Genomic DNA, 19220 nt, shown 5'->3' with positions numbered 1-19220 from the left:
AGCTACAAAGAGTGTTCTGGATGTCCAAGTTCAATGCCAGGTTTGTGTTAAGCAGTTGCAGGAAAGATTTCATGGTTACATCATCTAAACTCTGAAATTACTGCTTAAATCTTTGGGGAATATTGAACATCGGTAAAATGCAAATAAGATACTTCATCTAATGGATGAATAGCAATCTCTGAAAGATTAATCATCACTGACCACAAGCTTAATCAAGTGATGATCAGAAAAACTCAATACTACAGTTAAAACAATTGAACTCATTAAATAAGTCAAAGCACAAAATACAGAGGAGGAGGACTATATGTACTTCTAATTTAACACCATAATGGCTGAGGGAAGTTAACAATGAGATTTGTAGCATCGACTCAGTGATGGGAATAGGATTTGCCTACAGGAAATAAGAGCTTATAAGATTTATACAAAGAGGGAACTTCCCAAATATGATCAATTTGGAAAATCAGGTCATGCAGATAGACTAATAAATGAAAATAATTCTTAAAATTTAGACAAAATTAAATTTTTAGAATTCTGAAGCTCAATGATGAATTCTAAGACTGTAGTTTCCATTATTAGAGGTGGACAGCTGATACTGCTTGGATCGGGCCAACAAGTTCCTGTGTAGCTCGATTAAATATTGTGCTGTTCCATGTCTTGTAGATTGCTCAGCGATTCTCAATCATCAAACCCAAATTGCCATCATTATCAGAATTCATCAAGTGCTCCTATCGAATGGTTAATGATTGGTTAATAAAAATACTTCATACATGACAATTTCTCAGTATATTCATTCATGTGGATTTCATATGTGCTATCATTAAAGGCGAATATTAAATCTCTGAAGAAAGTTACATGAAAATATCACCTTTATTTTCCCAAATCATTAAAAAGCCTTAAGCTAACATTCCAAAGTTCAGATGAGTGCAGATGTCTTTCTAGAATTACCAGCTATTCAGAAATGCTTGCAATGCATCTTCATAAAGATTTTACAACCAATTGACTAATTTTCAGGGGAATGGAAAAATAGCTACTTAAAACAGTTGGATATTTGTCCCTGAAGTGCTTATGATAATTAATTACCCAATTAATCAAGAATGTTTTATTTTGCCATTTAATCTTTATTTCAGACGCATATTATAAAAAGTTCACACTGAATAATAAAACCCACCAAGTTTACTTTACAGAACATGAGTACATATGAATTAAATCAGACTTAAAATGTTAACACTTGTCACAGGAACCTGTTTCATTTATTTAGGTACAGACGCTTTCAATATCTGGATAGGGACTTGAAAATGCTGTGCTTTTAGAAGTAGCTTAGAGTTGAAAACAAACTGAATTTAACTTTTCACAGCCACTTGTGTTTAAAAATAATTTTGGGATGCCCAGGTGGGGGGAGTATTTAGGTTAGAAAGGAAAGTGTGCTGCTGTTGACGTCTTAATACAAACACTAAAAATAACGATGGTCCCTATTAAAAGTGTCATCAGCAAACTGTATTTGTAAGGCCATAGGAATACACTAACATTCTTATTTACTGTCCAGAAGAACTTTAAATTGATTTTATGCAACATGATAACAATCATGGGCACAAATTACATGTGTTTACAAGTTACCGCAAACTCACATATGCCATACTTTGCACTCCACATGACCTATTAAAATAAACAATGAATTTAAGAATCAACACAATAATAAAGTGCAGCCCTGAAACGTTAATACTGCTGCAAGTATGCAATTACTTCTATATCAGAGTTTCTTGTAAACCATACAATGATTATTTTACAAAACAGTAAATTCAGTAAATCCACAGGGTATAATCTTGCTTTATGAAAATTAGTATCTGCTGTATCCTACCCCAGTTCTGCAATCTTAATGTTACAGCTCTTGTGAATATGCTCACAACATGAAAGCATTATTTAATATTTAAATTGCAAATATTTCAATTTACCGCTTTTGCCATGCAGAAAGTGAAATTCCTATGGTCTTACACAAAATGTATTTACAATTTAGCAAAGCTACACTTAAGAAAATAGCAAACAAACATTTATTTATACATCAGAGCATATACCTCAGCACATTGCTGGATCAAGAAGCACATCTGATTTATTCATTACAGGCCGCTGGGGAAAGTTGTTCTTGGGAGACTGGTATGGATGTGTACACATTCTTAAAGGAAGGCAATTTCCAAAAATTGTCAGTAACAAGTTATAAATGAAGTTAGTTTCTCCTAAGACACCTGAGATGCAATTGGATTTAAAAGTGTGTTCCCAAACAATAACCTGTTAATCAAAACCATCATGAGAATTTGTAATCTTCAAACAAATAAGTTGGTCAACATTGTTAAAAACACACTTTGAAATTGCAGAAGACACTGTCCATACAGAATAATTACTGCTGTTCTATAGATCTAAAAGCAGACTACAGAAATACTGGGATTACTACACAGTGTGTCAATACTTTCTATGGGTTTAAAAAAATGATGCTCAATATTACCACCACAGTGCTTTAGGAGTTAGTACATACAAAATTCTAGTGCTGAAAAAAATAAAATGCGCAATAGCGAGCAGATACAACATATCAAACAAACCAGATCAAGTTAAACTTTGTATTTGGTAGCAAATGAAGGCTAAAAAAAAGTGCAAAGTACAAAAACATACAACAGCTTTTGCAATAGGCAGTTCAGGTTAATAAAACAGAAGTCTACAGAGATTATTATTCCCCACGTCTCCAATTCAGCGATTTCCATTTTCATCATATGATGTTCAAGACAGGCGAAGTTGGTCACTTGTGTGTACCTCTACAACCCACTCGGGGAAGTTCGACTGATGATATGCATACAGCGGAGTTCTCAGTAGCAGAAGGTGGAATTTATTTTCTGAGGCTGATCAACACTGTGCTTTCAGAGAACCAAAATGATCATCCTTGGTATGCTGCAGTCTATCGTTTTGAGTCCATCAAAGCAGTGTACACCGGAAGAAGCTACTTTTCTTTGACTGGCTCTTTGCAGTTATTTTAACTTGTCCAGTGCTGCCTGGAGGGCTGTTTTCATTCTGAAAACGGAGGGGGGGGGGGGGGAAAGAAAAAAAAAGTCCTGTCATATAGTCTTAGTGTCACTGCATCCATCAAAAGTACTGTACCTTTCAGAAGTCATAAGAATTATTTCTTTAATAAAGTTTTAAAAATCAAGATCATAAGGCACATCCAGTAGAAGCATTATTGGATTGCTGCCTACTTAATCTTTCCATGTAGATTTGATTAAACTAGTAGGCCACCATGTCCCACTTGAATTATTTATTTTGTTGGCCGATCATGAAACAGATCGAAAAGGAAGCCAGAGAAGTCTGCAGATCAGACCACCTGGTTCCTCCAAGCAGGAAGAGGACATACAGCAGTTAGGAAGAGAACAAATGGCTGCAATGCAAACATTTAATAAAATGTTTCTCTGTCAAGTCACTGACATTTGCATTAGTGTATAGTTTGTAAAGTGACAAAGATGCTTCTTTGTGCAAAGTTTAAAAAAAGTTTTAAATTTGTAGCTAGCAACAACTTTACATACCATTTTTCTGTTGAACTTCGTCATGATATCTCGTGCAAGTGTGAGAAATGCCTAAAACATAGTTTTCAGAACATCAGGAATTGCTTACATTCAATGGAAATTAAAAATAGTAATAAAATAACTAGGCGGTTAGTTTTGGCTCAATTTATATAGGAATTATTTAAACATTATGCTAAATATCACAAGTTAATACTTTCTCAAGATTCCTTACCTCTTCAACATTTATGCTGGATTTTGCACTCGTCTCCAGGAATTTAATTCCATAATCAATTGCTAACTGTGGAAAACAAACAATAACAATCAATACCAAAAGAACAATATTGGAGAATTACTAAGAAATAAAGCATTAAAATAGAGCCCAATTAATTTACTGTCCAAGTCTTCAGTTCAAGCTCCTAGCCAGCTCTGTGAAGTGCTTTGAGATATCCTCCCATCATGAAAAGGTGTATAAATGTAAAAATATTGTTGTTGCACACTTACCTTCTCTCCTCTCTCCTTGGAAACCTGCCTTTTGTCATTCATGTCACACTTGTTACCCAGAATCATTCTTTCCACATCTGAAGATGCATGCTAAAAAGGTTGAAAAACATTGTGCTCTTAAGGAAGATTATATAAAACTACAGTATAAGACAGACCATATTTAAGAACAACCTACATACATTCAAATGCTAAGGTGAAACATAAGCAATTTAGCAAAACTTTTTTTAAAAAAAAGTTTCAAAATAAACAATTTCCTCCTTAAGCTTAGTCTCCACCAAAAGATGTCAGACATAAAACTGCTCACAGATCTATGCTTGGGTTGCTGATATTTTCGCACACATTTTAGCCACTGCAACAGAGAGCTACTACCCCCCACCACCCAATAATTCCATGGAACACCTAGTATCAATGAAGTCTTACAAAGTGCTCTGGCAATTCATTGGCAATAACCAATCACCTTAGAAATGTACATTTCTTTACTAATACAAACCTCATAGGAAACCAGGTCGTAAATTATGCATGAGAGAAATGGCTTGTGAGATAATGAAGTATACCCCATTTATTTACAAATATTACAAGCAGCAACAACGCACCTCCTCAATGTTGCGTATCCAGTTCTTGATGTTGTCAAAAGATTTCTCATTTGTAATGTCATAAACCAACATTATTCCCTGAAAAACCCACAAAAATCAATATTATACCAATAGCTTACATTCTTGTTATTATATATATTTTAGTTTATCCTTAAACATACAGCAGAAACATCTTGATTGCCACTGGAAATTTAATGCCACTATCAGGGTAAATAGGTAGAAAGTATCTTAGCTTACATTTGATCTCTTGGAAATGCATTTGCACTCTACAACCATAAATTATAAATCAATTTTCACCTTGAAAACACAAGGATTACAAGAGTAAGCATTCTCTCACCATTCTGCCAGGCTATACCACTTACTATTGGATTCACACATGGCAAATTATTTTCCTATACTAATCTGCCATCTCATATTTTGCACAATGTTATTCATTGCTTGTATCAGTAGGAAGGGAAAATTAACAAAAACATATCTAGAACTTTAACCCCAATACAACATGTATTTGGTTTATTTGTTTCACCTTCCCTCATGCCTGAATCTGCTCCAGTAAATGTAGCTCCACCAACCATCCTTGCCAGGAGCTAATGAGCCTCATCAAATATAAAGTGTGCTGCATATTTGATTGTCTCGATTTCAGGCACAGTAGGGTTTTGAAATTAAGTAACTAAATCACTATTGTACTGAGTAATGTATTCAGTGTGGTTTCATTTTCTTCTAAAAAAATGTTTGCAGTGCAAGAAATGGTTTTTGATAATTTTTTAGAATCACTGAATGGTTTTGAGCTGGGTTAAGCTTCAAATGTGTAGCAATAGATGGTTATGAACCTACCATTGCTCCTCGGTAGTATGCAGTTGTGATGGTACGGAATCTCTCTTGTCCTGCTGTGTCCCTGAAACCAGAAAGTTAAGATATATAAATTGTATTCATTACCACTAGGAAGCATTTTAGTAGTTCATTTGCATAGCTCCATTATGGTTGTATGCATCATACTTCTATTTAAACTAAATATTGCAGTTGTTAAGTTATATTTTATCCAACCTGTAAAAGGTGCAAATGAGTCACTTAGAACAACGATTTTAGTATCTCAGATTATATAAAATGGAATCAGCATTGTGTCCCGCCCCTGTGCCTCTACAGCCCTTACTGGGTGTGACACTTGGAACTGGTCATAGTACTCATAGGGGAGATTCTCATTCTTGGCAGACAACAAAATGACATTTGTATAGTGCCTTTCACAAGGGGGTTAAACTCCAGCAGAACCCTAATGCACCCGCTGAGGCCCCAAGCTTTGGCTCTGGTCAACCTGCACACAATGTTCTCCAGAATTTGGCAAGCAAAATGCTTTCCTGTAATAACATGCTTCCCTGTAAAAATAGTAATAAAATAACCAGGTGGTTAGTATTGGGACCACTAGTGTTTACAACATATATTGATGATTTGGATTCGGGAATCAGCAGTACAATTTCAAAATTTGCAGACGACACCAAATTGGGCGGAGTAGAACTGCAACAAATTACAGTAAGACATTAATAAACTTGCTGAGTGGCAAATGCATTTCAATGTAGAAAAGTGGAGGTGGTACATTTTGGTAGAAGGATTAAGGAAGTCACATACATCCTGGAAAATAAAAACCTAAATGGGGTAGAGGAGCAAAGGGACCTAGGGGTACACATACAACAATTCACTAAAAGTAGCAACGCAGGTTAACAAGGCCATACAAAAGCAAACCGGGCATTGGGGTTCATTTCTAGAGGGATAGAAATGAAAAGCAGAGAAGTTATGGTAAACTTCTATGGAATCTTGGTTAGACCACACTTAGAATATTGTGTGCAGTTATGGTCCCCACATTATAGAAGAAATGTAGAGGCACTGGAGAGGGTGCAAAGGAAATTCACAAGGACGATCCCAGAACTGAGAGGTTATACCCATCAGGAAAGGAGAACCGGCAAATAACCAAATAACCCACCGGCACAGACCAGTTGGGCCGAATGGCCTGTTTCTGTGCTGTATATTCTAATGTATAAGATTCAGAATATATTCCTTTGATATGCAGTCTGTTTACTATGTTAATACTTACCATATTTGTAGTTTAATTTTCTTTCCCTCTAGTTCTACAGTTCTTATTTTGAAATCAATCCCTGAAAAAAATACAAGTCAGTTAAATAATGGGTAAAACAAAAATAGTCTAGTATTCAAAGTAATCTTGAAGCACAATGTTTTTAGTAAATTAAATAAACATTATGTTCCATTGTGCCCTCAATTTCCAAATAACCCACAACTGTGGCAGTATGACATTTCTTATACATGTACTAACAGCAATTAATGAAGACTAGAAGGGACTGTAAAGTTGATTTCATCTCAGTAGTGTTCAGCCCACAGGAAAAAAAAGTTTCACTCCACCAGTGTGGAGTGGACAATGTGAAGTGAAAGTGGATTAAACTAATTGTTCACTCGGTTTTGCAATGCATGGACTATAAAACAGTAAATCTGATCAAGTTAATAGTCCTTTAAATCTGAAGAACTGAAACCGTTCAATAATGAAATCTATTGCAGTGATCTGAATGAATGGACGCACCTGCATGATTTTCCATATATTAAAAAATACATTGCTTTTGATTCACACATTTCATTCACAATTTGAATCAAACAACTAAAAAGCTCAAACTGCAGTATTAAGTGGTCACATAAATTCAATAATAGGTCTTTGTTACACTACATGTGCCCTTTATTAAAGTGTTATTGAAAACCTAGTTTTGTGGCATTCCCACGCTGGTGACTAACAAACACAGTACAAGTCACAATGATTTACAGAACTAGCTGCAGTTTCACAAAGGACAAGATGCAGAAAAGTGCACCCTTACAAAGAGATCTTTCTAGCAAAAGTTTGAGAAACTTGTGACTGTCAGCTGTTTCAATACCAGAAAACCTCTCTAGTTGCTCAAGACTTTTACAGTTCAAGTTGATCAGCTGCAGCATGTCATTGCTACTGCCACATCATTTTCCTCAAAGAAAGGTCACGAGCTTGTTTCCTGCTATTTCAGGTACATTTTTTTTGCTGCCACAGACATGAACCAACACACTTCCGCATAAACTGTCACGGTTAAAGCATTTTTAATTTAAAAATGACTTTGATTGTCTCTTAATCATCCACATTCTGAATCGTGTACTACAAATTTTTGTACAACTTAACTAATGGGAAGTTTGAAATGTCAGACTATTAATCATGGAAATGCTATTTAAAATCATTCAATGATGCTCTTGTAGCAGGGAGTGCTGAATGACACAAATCAGGTGCTTTCCTTCGTTGAGAAAGGCAAATATCAACTAGATTGTATTTGATGTAGGCTGTTGGTTGCAATGAAGATGCCTTGAAAGTTTTTACTTAAAAAAACAAATTTAGTTCAAATCAATTACTAATTTTCGTCCACTGACTGAATTATCTGATGGAAAGTTTTAGATCAGCAGCATCCTTTCCCACCACTCAATACAACAACAAGAACAACAAATTTGTATAGTGCCTTTCACGTCAGGAGGACATCCCAAGGTGCTGGATCCAAGCTGGGGATTGGGGTGGGGGAGGGTGCAGGGAAATCAAAAGCACAGGCAAAGAGAAGGGTCTTGAGGTGGGTCTTGAAGGTTGCGAGGGAGGAGGTAAGATGGAGGGACTGTGGGATGGAGTTCCAGAGGGTGGGTGCAGAGTAATACGATTAATAACTTAGAAATACTCAACATCACATGAAAATTAAGCCAGGAAAGTCAAAGTAGGAGGGGGCACATAAAATACTTCTAAAAATGTGCGACTACTTTATGGCTTCATTGAAGCACCATGTTAAGGGAAGTTCACATGCAGTTGCTTCCACTTTAATGGACAGCTATGAATGAAAGAAAAAAAGTGATTCTTGACCGGGTCAGGTCTAAAAGACATCAGAATATGCTTAATTCAGAACCGCTAAACTAGATAGCTACATGGCTATAAACTACATAGCTGAATGCTGTATTAAATGGAATACTCCAAAACCACATACTCAACTTACTTCAAAACATTTTATGTGGTTGCCTCCTACTTTGGCTTTGCTGGTTTAATTATTCTGTAATGTTGCTTTTAAGATGTTGATCAAGTTTAATGAATAGTTTGCCCCAGTCACAGATCAACAGTCCAATTGTACAATTCTGATGACTAGGTACCAAACTACAGAAAAGTAAAGGTAAATATGAATTTATACCACACAAAGATGCAATACTACAAAACTCCTGGTAAGCAAATAAAATGTAGGGCACACTTAAATGTATATACAATTTCAGCTGTGAAGCATATAAATGTGACACCATACTATTTGTTTGAATGCAAGTGAATTCCTATCCCAAACAAACAGGTCTACAGGTGGAGGCAACTTGCTACATATGGGTGGTTGGGGGAGAAAGAGAAAAGGAGAGAGAAATAAATATTGCTGCACAAAATATTTTATAATTAAAAAAACTAGCAAAAAATCCACTGGCAACAATATTCTGGCTAGAATACCACCGAATGTTTTTTCCCCCCCACATTTAATAATTGAAGTCTTCTAGCAATGGCACTACCTTGAGTGTAAAAAATTGCTATATAATGCACTTGTGCAATTGAGCAAATAAATTGGGATAACCTTTCACAAGACTATACAAACACTTGCGATATCAATTAAGCGTCTCTGCAACACCAGACTGTTTTTTTTTAAATAAATTCAGCATGGCATTCAACACTGATCGAATTGCTAAGCATTAGGTCACACATTATATTTCAAATAAGAAAATTTACAAAGTCGATTATACTCAAGAATTTCATATACTCACATTGAGAAAATAAAGTGCAACAGATAAAGCATGCTGATTGAGGTTAGTAAGGAAGTGGTAAAATTCACATTGAATTCAAAGTCTGACTCACCACTTCCTGTGGATTCAGCTAACAAAGATGAGTTTTACACTTCCATTCCCCTAACTCTGCAAGTATTAAAAAGCAGAGAAGTATCATATAACAAATGAAGGCGAGAGTGAGTTTTCCATGATCAAAACAAATTCCAACATATCAACAATATCCAAAATAAATAAAATAATCTACAAAGAGTATAAATGATAAATTGTATGCATGGGGATTCACTTTTGCTATTTCAGCACGTCAACCTATTTTATCAAAATAATGTATTGAATGCAAACCGCACACCTATATTTAGCTTTCAAAGATTCATCACTAAAGCTCAACACCTAGATTATTTTATCATCATTTCCTAAAATGAGTGTTATCATCCTGCAAAATACAATCACCACGCTAGATTAACCTGTGAAGAGTTTTGAGATGCAATGAGATACTATATCAAATTCAGGAATGCTTATACATTATATATGGTAAGAGAAACTGTTTCACAAAATGACTTCAAGTTTGAGGTTCACAATACATACAAGGAAATTTCTAGTCATCACTTGGGCTCACCTCAAGTCTCAAGCAAATAGTGCAGTCCGTTTTACTGCACCAAACATTGCTCACCATGAACACCTTAAGTTAAATTTATCAATTTGACAAGTCAGAAGTAAACTGATTTTTTCCAAGATCGTGCTTAGGTCATCTCGTATTAAATGAAAAGCCATCAGGGCTCAAATGTTCTTTTTAAAAAAAACAGGAAAAAGGTTTCCCATTATGCATTAAAAAATTATCACCAGAAAATTTAACAAAACTGAATAAGATATTTAAGAAACCAAAAGCCAAAGACACTGATAGCTAGAGTGAATTTTCACCCTACTAGACCAGTGGTCAGCTTACAATGTTCCACAAACTAGCATTGAAGCCTACAAATGAAAAAATATTCTCATCTCGCCTTCCAGATCAGTAAAAAATGAAAAAGTTGGCAAATACTAAAGCTATCGCCATTGATCTTAAGTATGTTTAAAATACATAAAACTCTGTTAAATTTTCAAAACAGCACAAGTCAAAGCTACAGCAAACTTCAGAATTTGTATCAAGCTCAAGAACAGCATCCACAGTGCAATGAAGATTGGGGTGTCTGTACGTTGGGCAAGTTTCCATACTCCACACGCCTGGCAGCAAGTAGAAACCCAATTGGCGGATCGCTTTTCTAGGGGTAATAATGCCTTCAAAAAATAAATAATTTGGTCACTAAATCCACAACTGTTTGTGGGACACCTCTGTACATCATTGGCTGTTGAGTTTCACCTGTAAAATATAGTCCATTCATCAATTCACTTTACAGTATATCCTGTGAAGCAATTTGCGACATTTTAAAGATGTGATAAGGCAATATATGAAATGCAAAGATTTTTATTATTATAACTTAGTGCCAGTGAAAGTCAGTTTTCAAGGCTATTCAAAGTGATTAAATTCTGAGTTGGGGAATAAAATGGAAAAAAGGCTCAGAAATCCAGATCAAGGCTGCATATTCTTCCATCAAACCCACACAAAACACGCCCAAGATGAAGTCACTCCCTGTGCATACGGTTCACCCCTGAATCCTTTGGAAGAATGTATAGAATTCTTACCGTAAGGGGAATTATAAACCACCTGGGGCACTGAAATTCAGGATCTTTGATTTATATTTCCAGTGATTACAACACAAGAAATTCAAATATTGTAAACGAGTTCAGGGAAAGCATTATTTGAATGGTTTCCATTTGATATGCAAAGCAATTAAGGAACTTCAAGAATAAAGTCCAGTGTTCGGTTACACAGCAAGAATTACTGTAACTATCCACTATTGTGAAATTGAATTTGTTTGGATCTCATCAATAAACTATAGTAATGGGATCCGATAGAATCAATTGAAAGTCTAAAACAGCCCAATTAACCTCAAAAGTATTGACTATTTAAATTGTGGGAACTAAATGACTATCAAAATCTGAAAAAAGATCAGAAAATCCTAAACTTGATCTTTGAACTTTTCTTTTGGTCAGCCAGGTGTCTGACACATGCAGAAAACCATCAACTTTGAACTATGAGTTCAAGCTGTCTCACACCACAGGCTGCCGAAACCCTCATACATCCCTATATTACATTGAGGCTTGACTACGCAAACTCATTGCTTGTCGTCCTCCCCTCCACAGGCTGCAGATCATCCAAAACTCTGCAGCCCATGTCCTCTCCCGCACTAGGTTCTGTGACCCTATCACCCCCATCCTTGCCCAACTCCACTGACTTCCCATCACACAGAGGATACAGTTCAAGATCCTGGTCCTCACCTTCAAAGCCATCCATAGACTTGCTCCCCCGCTACCTCTCTGACCTCTTAACCCCCTACCATCCTGTTCACTTCCTCCGCTCAGCGGGCTCTGGCCTGCTTCACGTTCCCACCTTGCTCGCCCCACTATCGGCAGGCTGGCCTTCCGCCACTCTGCACCCACCCTCTGAATCTCCATCCTGCCCCCTCCCTCACCACCTTCAAAACCCACCTCAAGGCCCTCCTCTTCGACCGTGCTTTTGATCACCCTGCTTCCTCCCCTGCCCTCCCTGACCCTCAGCTCGGGTCCAAAACTCTGTCTGTCCAGCGCCTTGGGACATCCTCCCGACGTGAAAGGCCCTAGATAAATGTAATTTGTTGATCGAATCCAGGGCAGAGATATGGACACAACAATTCACCTCATTGGGCTGGAAGGGAGTGAGTCTCACTGATTACCTAGTGACTTCATCTAGTGAAATAGAAAACGTGCTTAATTTTTGATTCAGATAATTGAATCGTTCAGCTCATTGAACAGAGTTTAGAAATCTCAAGCCATCTGCACACTTAATCTAAGAATATAGATTGGTTAACTGAATACAGGATATATGAATTTGGTTTACTGAATAATTTTTCCCATGACCATTCATATAAAAAATAATTAATCCCAGTCCAGCTAAACACAAAGTCCAAAATCACTGCCTTCTACAATACAGCATGAACGTCATTGGCATCCTCTCCTCCTCCCTTACTCCCCATAGAGGTCACTGGCAACTGGTCAATTGGCCACATGCGGGTGAGGATGGGTCTGATTGCTAAAGGAGAGCGTTTCCGGTTCTTGTGTGGGTGGAACCCATCCAACCCTGAGCTCCGGAAAGGAGTTCTCTCTTAGGTTTAGCCCGGTTAGATGAATAATTTGGTTTATTGTCATTTGAGAAACTGAAAATTCAATTAACAGAATTTCCTTATACAGGATTCAAATCTAATCAAAAATGAAAGAGAAACTTAAAAAAAATTCTCCAATGAGAACAGAGTGCTTTCAGAACAACATTACAGGAAGTTCCAGGCCAGTTTCTTTTCTGAGGCAGAAATATCTTCAACAGGAAATGAAGTGAGTCAGTCACCAACGGACAACTGAATGATTCAGAAATTCCCTAGGATTCCCCTTCCACTGCCACAAAGAAATTCCAACATTCATGATCAAACTACATGTCTCTACAAAACAAAAAAGGAAAGTGTAAAAAAAACTTTAGGCTGCTCAAACCAATGAGATCTAAGTTTCTTTCAAGTGACAAGGCAATAAGTTAATTTAACAGTTGCTGCAGGCTTCAAATGAAAATAAGTTCTCCTGGTGTCTTGACCAATTATTCCATCAGCTAAAATTACCAACAGATTAATTTACTGTCTGTGGGTAATGTCTTGCATTGCAATAGTTGCAGAGTTTGCTTACATATATCATAATTGAAGATGTTTCAATGTGATAAAGGCAATTTATCAAAACATACATCAGTAAACCAAAGCCAAGAAGCTAAACAGAAGCTTCTCAGATACACAACTTTCATACTGTCAATCTTACTTTAAGGATTCATATAACACATCTTAGACAGCACAGTTATTAATCTATGTAGAAACGCCACACAAGCAATCCTTTCCAACATGTGAAAAAGAATCCTGTGGTGTTTTCCTCTGATGAGTCAGTGCACCACATGGTGTAGCACTGAATGATATAAATTAGAATACCGTAGGCCCATTTTAATTTCCTTTGTGCCAAATTAAGAAATTTGACTTGAAGCACAAAGGGAATGCTATTATTGGCACTGGTGTTTAACTATTCAGTAATACATTATTCTCCTTCCACCCTATGGTTGAAGAACCTTGGGAGGCACTCACTATTTGAATAGCCATCTGAGTGACCACTCACTGTCCAAGCTCACAAACAGTCATTTGGATAAGACACCAGAAAACCAGTCATTTGTGGAACCATGCTGCAAAAAAAAAACATTTTAAGTGATAGTGTACATTTAGGCATTCGTTAGAAAAGTATAACATGATGTTATACCAGGAATCCCCAAATACTGAGTCAACAATTCAGCCATTCAACCAGCAACAACACTACAACAACAACATGGATTTATATAGCGCCCTCCATCCCGGACAGCATCTCAGAGAGCTTCACAGTAATGGATCCCGGGACCGAGCCAGTGGGAGGAGGAGGAAGATGACCAAAGGCGTGGTCGAAAAGAAAGGTCTTCAGTAGAGACCTGAAAATAGGAAGGGAGGGAGCGAGGCGAAGGGAGTGAGGAAGGCAGTTCCAAAGCCCAGGGGCATAGTGGCTGAAGGCACGGCCGCCGAGGGTGGAGCGGAGGAATTGGGGGACGAGGAGGAGGCCAGACCCGGAGGAACGAAGGCAACGGGTACTGTTTTGAGGAGAGAAGGGGTCAGAGAGGTAGGTGGGTGCAGAGGAGTGCAGGGACTTGAATACAAGGGTGAGGATCTTGAAATCGAACTACATTTGTAAAGCACCTTTCACTTCAGGAGGACGTCCCAAGCAAAGGCCAGACAGTTCCAAGAGGAAGAGAATGACAAACCGTGAGACTGTCTCCCCACTCTTCCTTATTTTTCACCATAACTACTGGTGGGTAATTTCAAACTGAGTAATACAAGTGGAGGCCCAGTTTGCGTGCGTCAATTTAAACACCCGTTTCCAACTTTACAGGATTCTCTCAAATACACAATAAAATCCACTATAAGGATTTGTTCTGAAATACACCTCCAATTTTCTCTCTGGTTTGAGATAAGAGCAACTGAAACAGAAAGTTGCAATGCTGAGAATAGATGGAAGAACGATTTCTGTCAGGCTAAGCAACATCATTTGAAGCAGTCAGATACTATACTACATTTCCAGTGTGTGCAGATTTTTTAAATGTTACTGGGTAGGAACAAACAGGAACTGACCATTTAGCCTGCTCCACCATTTTATTAGATCATGGCAGATATTTGAAAGCCTACCTTTTCTCCATATTTGGAGCCCTGTAGCTCAGTGGTTAGAGCACTCGCTTTGCAAGTGAGAGACCTGAGTTCAATTCCAGGCAGAGGGTGAAACCTTGGGCAAGTTTCCTTACTCCACACAGAGCCTAATAATAATCCCTCCAAAAAAACAAAAACAATAATAAATTGGTCATTTTCAATCCATGACTGTTTGTGGGACATTGCTGTGCGCAATTGGCTGCCGCGTTCGCCCACAAATATACAGTCAATTCACTTTACAGTATATTCTGTGAAGCGCTCTGGGACGTCCAGAAGACGCGAAAAGCGCAATATCAAATGCAAGGATTATTATTATTATCTCTAATACCCTTACTTCCCTAGTATTCATTTTAAAAAATTCTATTGATTTTGCCTTTACAGCCTTTGTGGCAGTGCGTTCTACATTTTTCCAACCACTTGTGAAGAAATAGTTTTCTAATCTTACTTTTAACTGGCTTAGCTTCAAGTCAGGAACCTCTTGTTTTGGACCTATCTACCAGGGAGAAAAATCTGTTCAAATACAGCATGTTTTACTGTTTAAATTGACTATTTAAAAATGTTGTATTCAGAAGCTAATCAAAAGTTGATGCAAGCATTTTTTTTTTGCATGACTTAGTAACTTATGACTAGAAAGTTCCTCCTTTAGGACTGAACATGCAACTAAGATATTAAAACTGCTTACCACTGGTTACCTAAGGAGAATTTTTTTTCTACTGAATTCAAAACAATCACAGTCATGAGTTTGAGTGGAGTGTATAGTGCACCAGATTGTAAAGCTTTGTTACTTTAAGGATTGATATAACACATCGATTTAGTTATGCTCATATTTGTTTCAGAGGCCTGAAAGATGAAATGAAAAGGAAGCTTGGTGGTTGACAAATTTCTTGAATTGATACAAATATCCTTAACAATTAAGCATTCAAAACACGGTTTATTTAATTAAGATGCGCAGAATACAATCAACAACACAAGACAACATAAAGTGCCTATCCACACAAAATTTATGGCTGCATATTATCAAATTATGAGTTGTTCAGGATTTCTAACACAAACACTTTGTATGAAATCCCCATGTAATCTGTTGAAAGTTATCATCCTGGAAACCTGTAGCAATGCTAACAGACGATAATGTCCTTCTGCAAACACTATAAAAGCACTGCCCTGGGGCATTGGAACTAAAGGCTAAAAGCATTATCTACGTATAAAAATAAATTGCATGATATATTGCAAGCTGCACATCAAAATAATTTACCAGCTGCAGCTGCAAACTTGGCATTCAAACAAGATTCCTAAACCATTTGAGCTTTGATTTTACAACTCAAAATTCCTCAGATTATAACTATTACTCCTTCCAATGTAACTGTGTATTCAAAAGCACCTTGCAGCATTTCCCGGTCAGCTATTGACAAACTTCCAGTAATTATGTCACAAGCAGCAAGCCTTCCATGTGAACACAACCGCACGGACTACAAGGAGCACACTGGCCAATGTCCACTGTGAACATAAATCAAACCACACCCACAAATTCCGCTAATAAAACAATTGGGAATTATTGCACGGCTGTAAATCACGTAAGGGTATTTGAGAGCTCAGTCGGTAGCCCATTCTAAACTACCGGTGGTCCTTGTTTTATTTTTGTTTCGGAATCACTGCAATGAGATCATTTACAGGTATACGTGGTTTTAAACCTTAAGGATAAACAATGAATGAATGAAAATGAATGAATGAATGAATGAATGGCAGGTGCGTTACAAAACAGAAGACATGCTGCTGCTGCTGCTGCATCGGTAGCCAAGTTTCAGATCACGCCTTAATATACCGTACCCCGGACTCAGTAATTGCAGTCTCACCAGTCTGCCAATAGGGTACGGCGCGTCGATTCTCTTTTTTTCCTTTTTAATTTTTTTTAAAAAAATTTTTTTTAATTTTAATTTAAAAAAATCAAAATCGTTTCCCCCCCCTCTCTCACACTTCCCTCCCCACATCTGACAAAGGAGAAACCCCGGACAACTGTCGACACCAAGAAAGACGAGGTTTTAAGAGTTGGTCCCTGATATCGTTTACGAACACTCCGAGTGAGGTTCTCGGCCCATTGTATGAACTGCAGGGAATGGGGGGGGAGGAGGTGGGGGGGGGGGGTTGTTGGGGGGAGGGGGTGTTTGGGGGGGAGAGAAGGGACCAACTTCCAACCCAGCCGCCTGTTACTCCCCACCAGGCACTGTTGTGCCGGCTGCGGCAGGAGAGCACAGCTTTTTTTTTTGGGGGGTGGGAGGGAGGCAAAGGGCGAGGAAACTGCAGCTACTTTTCCAACCTCACCACCATCGAGCGCCACAGCGGCTTTTCCGTTCAACCCATTTCCTGCCTTGTTTTACTCACTCCGACCGAGAGTCGAACGTCGAGGCCTTCCTCCCTCCCTCCGCCCGTCCGTCCGTCCGCCCCAAACATCCTTCACAACACAAGGCCGTGAAGGGCGGCCCGGGATGGCCGGCCCCGGCCCCGGCCTCCACCCCGCCCCCCGGCCGGGGCGAGCTCGCCAGCCGGTCCCCTTCACTCACCTATGGTGGAGATGAAGGTCGTGTTGAACGCGTCCTCCGAGAACCTGAACAAAAGGCAGGTCTTGCCGACGCCGCTGTCGCCGATGAGCAGCAGCTTGAAGAGGTAGTCGTACGTCTTCGCCATTTTGCTGACTGCTGCCCCTCTCTCTGCTCCTGCGGCTGGAGGAAAACCCTGAGCGCGAGGCGAGGGCGCGCACGCGCGCGGGGGGGGGTGGGGGCGCACGTCAGCGGCCCAACCGCCCAGCCCCATTGGCTGCCGACCCCCACCGCGCGTCACGTGGGGGGGCGGCGGCGGCGAACCGGCACCGCGACGTGTGCGCGTGCGCGCCGTGCGCAAGGCCCGCCGGGAGTTGTAGTTCCCCCCTCCCTCGATGCAGACACAATGCACAGACAAGACACTGTCTGACAACTTCAGTGATGTTATACTTCGTCCCCACCCCACCCACCCACCCCCGTTACCAGGGCCTTGGGACGTTGTTGTTGTCGTTATTGTTGTCACACAAACGTTACAGCCCCCAAATGATGCACAGGGAATGTTGGCATTTTATTTATACTCAGTATGCGATGGTATTAGAAAATGTGAAATTATTTATTATTAATTGACAGCGAATGAGTGCACGCATTCAATTCATTTGATGCTTGTATAAGTACGAGGGCAATGCAATAAAGACATGCATCTCGATTCCACAATTTTACATAACTAGATAAACCATCTATGTATAATTGAGTTAGGTTAACACTTGCATGTTTAACCATTGGACTTTTTGATATTAAAAACGTGTATTTTGGTTAACTATTGTCTAGATTTAAAGTAGAGTGGACTGTTTAATTGGACATCAATACAATATAAATATTATATAAACACATAAGTTCAAAGTATTAAATGTGTTGCAAAATGTGTTATTAAGTGTGTTGCAAAACAGTTACAAAGGATTAAGAAATTAGCAAAATGAGGCTTTGCCAAATATGAAAGGAAATCGTCACTGGCCCACAAAGATTGATGCAGGAATTCGCTCAAGTTGACAATAAAATTGAAAACGTACCTTATAGAAATTGTGAACTCATAGAAGCAAAAGGAGTCCGAATTCATAATGAAAAGAGCCTTATTTTAATCATGTAACAATCAACTATTTGAAGTCCTGATGTTCATCTACTGTGCCAAACAACCACCACGATCATATTATTATATTATTATTATAGATTGAATCTTAAATTGCTGATAGTATTTCAAAGCCTAACCGTTCGATGAATTGCTATTCATAAGGCACATTTTTCTCAACAATATTTTATCCGATTCTTGCTCCGCTTCCCCTTTTTTAAAGCAGATTACTGAATAATTGGGATATTCCGATTTTAAAACACTTCCTGCAACTGGGAGCACTGTGGTTTTAAGATCCTCCAAGTGGGGTGTGTGTGTGTGGGTGTGTGTGTGTGTGGAGAACCATCGTGTGTTTTCGTAGCGCTCTATCGACGAAAAAAAATACCCGAGCGGTGAAGATTTAGGTTTTGGAATCAACGTGTATTATTATTCAATTGAAATAAAAACGAAACAACCGAGTGGCAAATCACGCGAAGTGTCTCGGATCCGATTTGCCTGAACATTAATAACCACTGATACTCCAAACAAACAAACAAACAAAAAAATGCAATTTTTTTTCTGGGGATGGGGTGGAGGGAGGTGGTGGTGGGGGGGGGTGGGGGGGTTCATACCTTTCTACACCTAAAAGTAGAACCGAGCCCACAAAACAACACGAGCAAAAGAACATCCACGTCGCTTTCGTACCCCCTCCCTTCCCCCCCCACCCCCTAAAT

The 19220-nt window shown here is 38.7% G+C and overlaps 1 protein-coding gene across 1 annotated transcript; it reads right to left on the bottom strand.

Moving 5' to 3' along the window:
* Positions 1-1097: 1097 nt before the first annotated feature.
* On the bottom strand, positions 1098-17587 carry LOC103187973 (ras-related protein Rab-8B). The gene is made up of 8 exons (XM_007907752.2): positions 17409-17587; positions 6711-6771; positions 5462-5522; positions 4631-4708; positions 4038-4127; positions 3769-3834; positions 3558-3608; positions 1098-3051 (listed from the first exon to the last, which is right to left on the bottom strand). Exons 1-8 carry the CDS (start codon positions 17530-17532, stop codon positions 2956-2958), a joined length of 627 nt encoding a protein of 208 aa, XP_007905943.1. The 5' UTR covers positions 17533-17587; the 3' UTR covers positions 1098-2955.
* Positions 17588-19220: the final 1633 nt, after the last annotated feature.

Source organism: Callorhinchus milii, unplaced genomic scaffold (assembly GCF_018977255.1).
Source record: "Callorhinchus milii isolate IMCB2004 unplaced genomic scaffold, IMCB_Cmil_1.0 Scaffold26, whole genome shotgun sequence".
NCBI classification, from domain to species: Eukaryota; Metazoa; Chordata; class Chondrichthyes; order Chimaeriformes; family Callorhinchidae; genus Callorhinchus; species Callorhinchus milii.
Note: the sequence above shows the minus strand (reverse complement) of the source record. Positions and strands in the feature narration are given on the sequence as shown.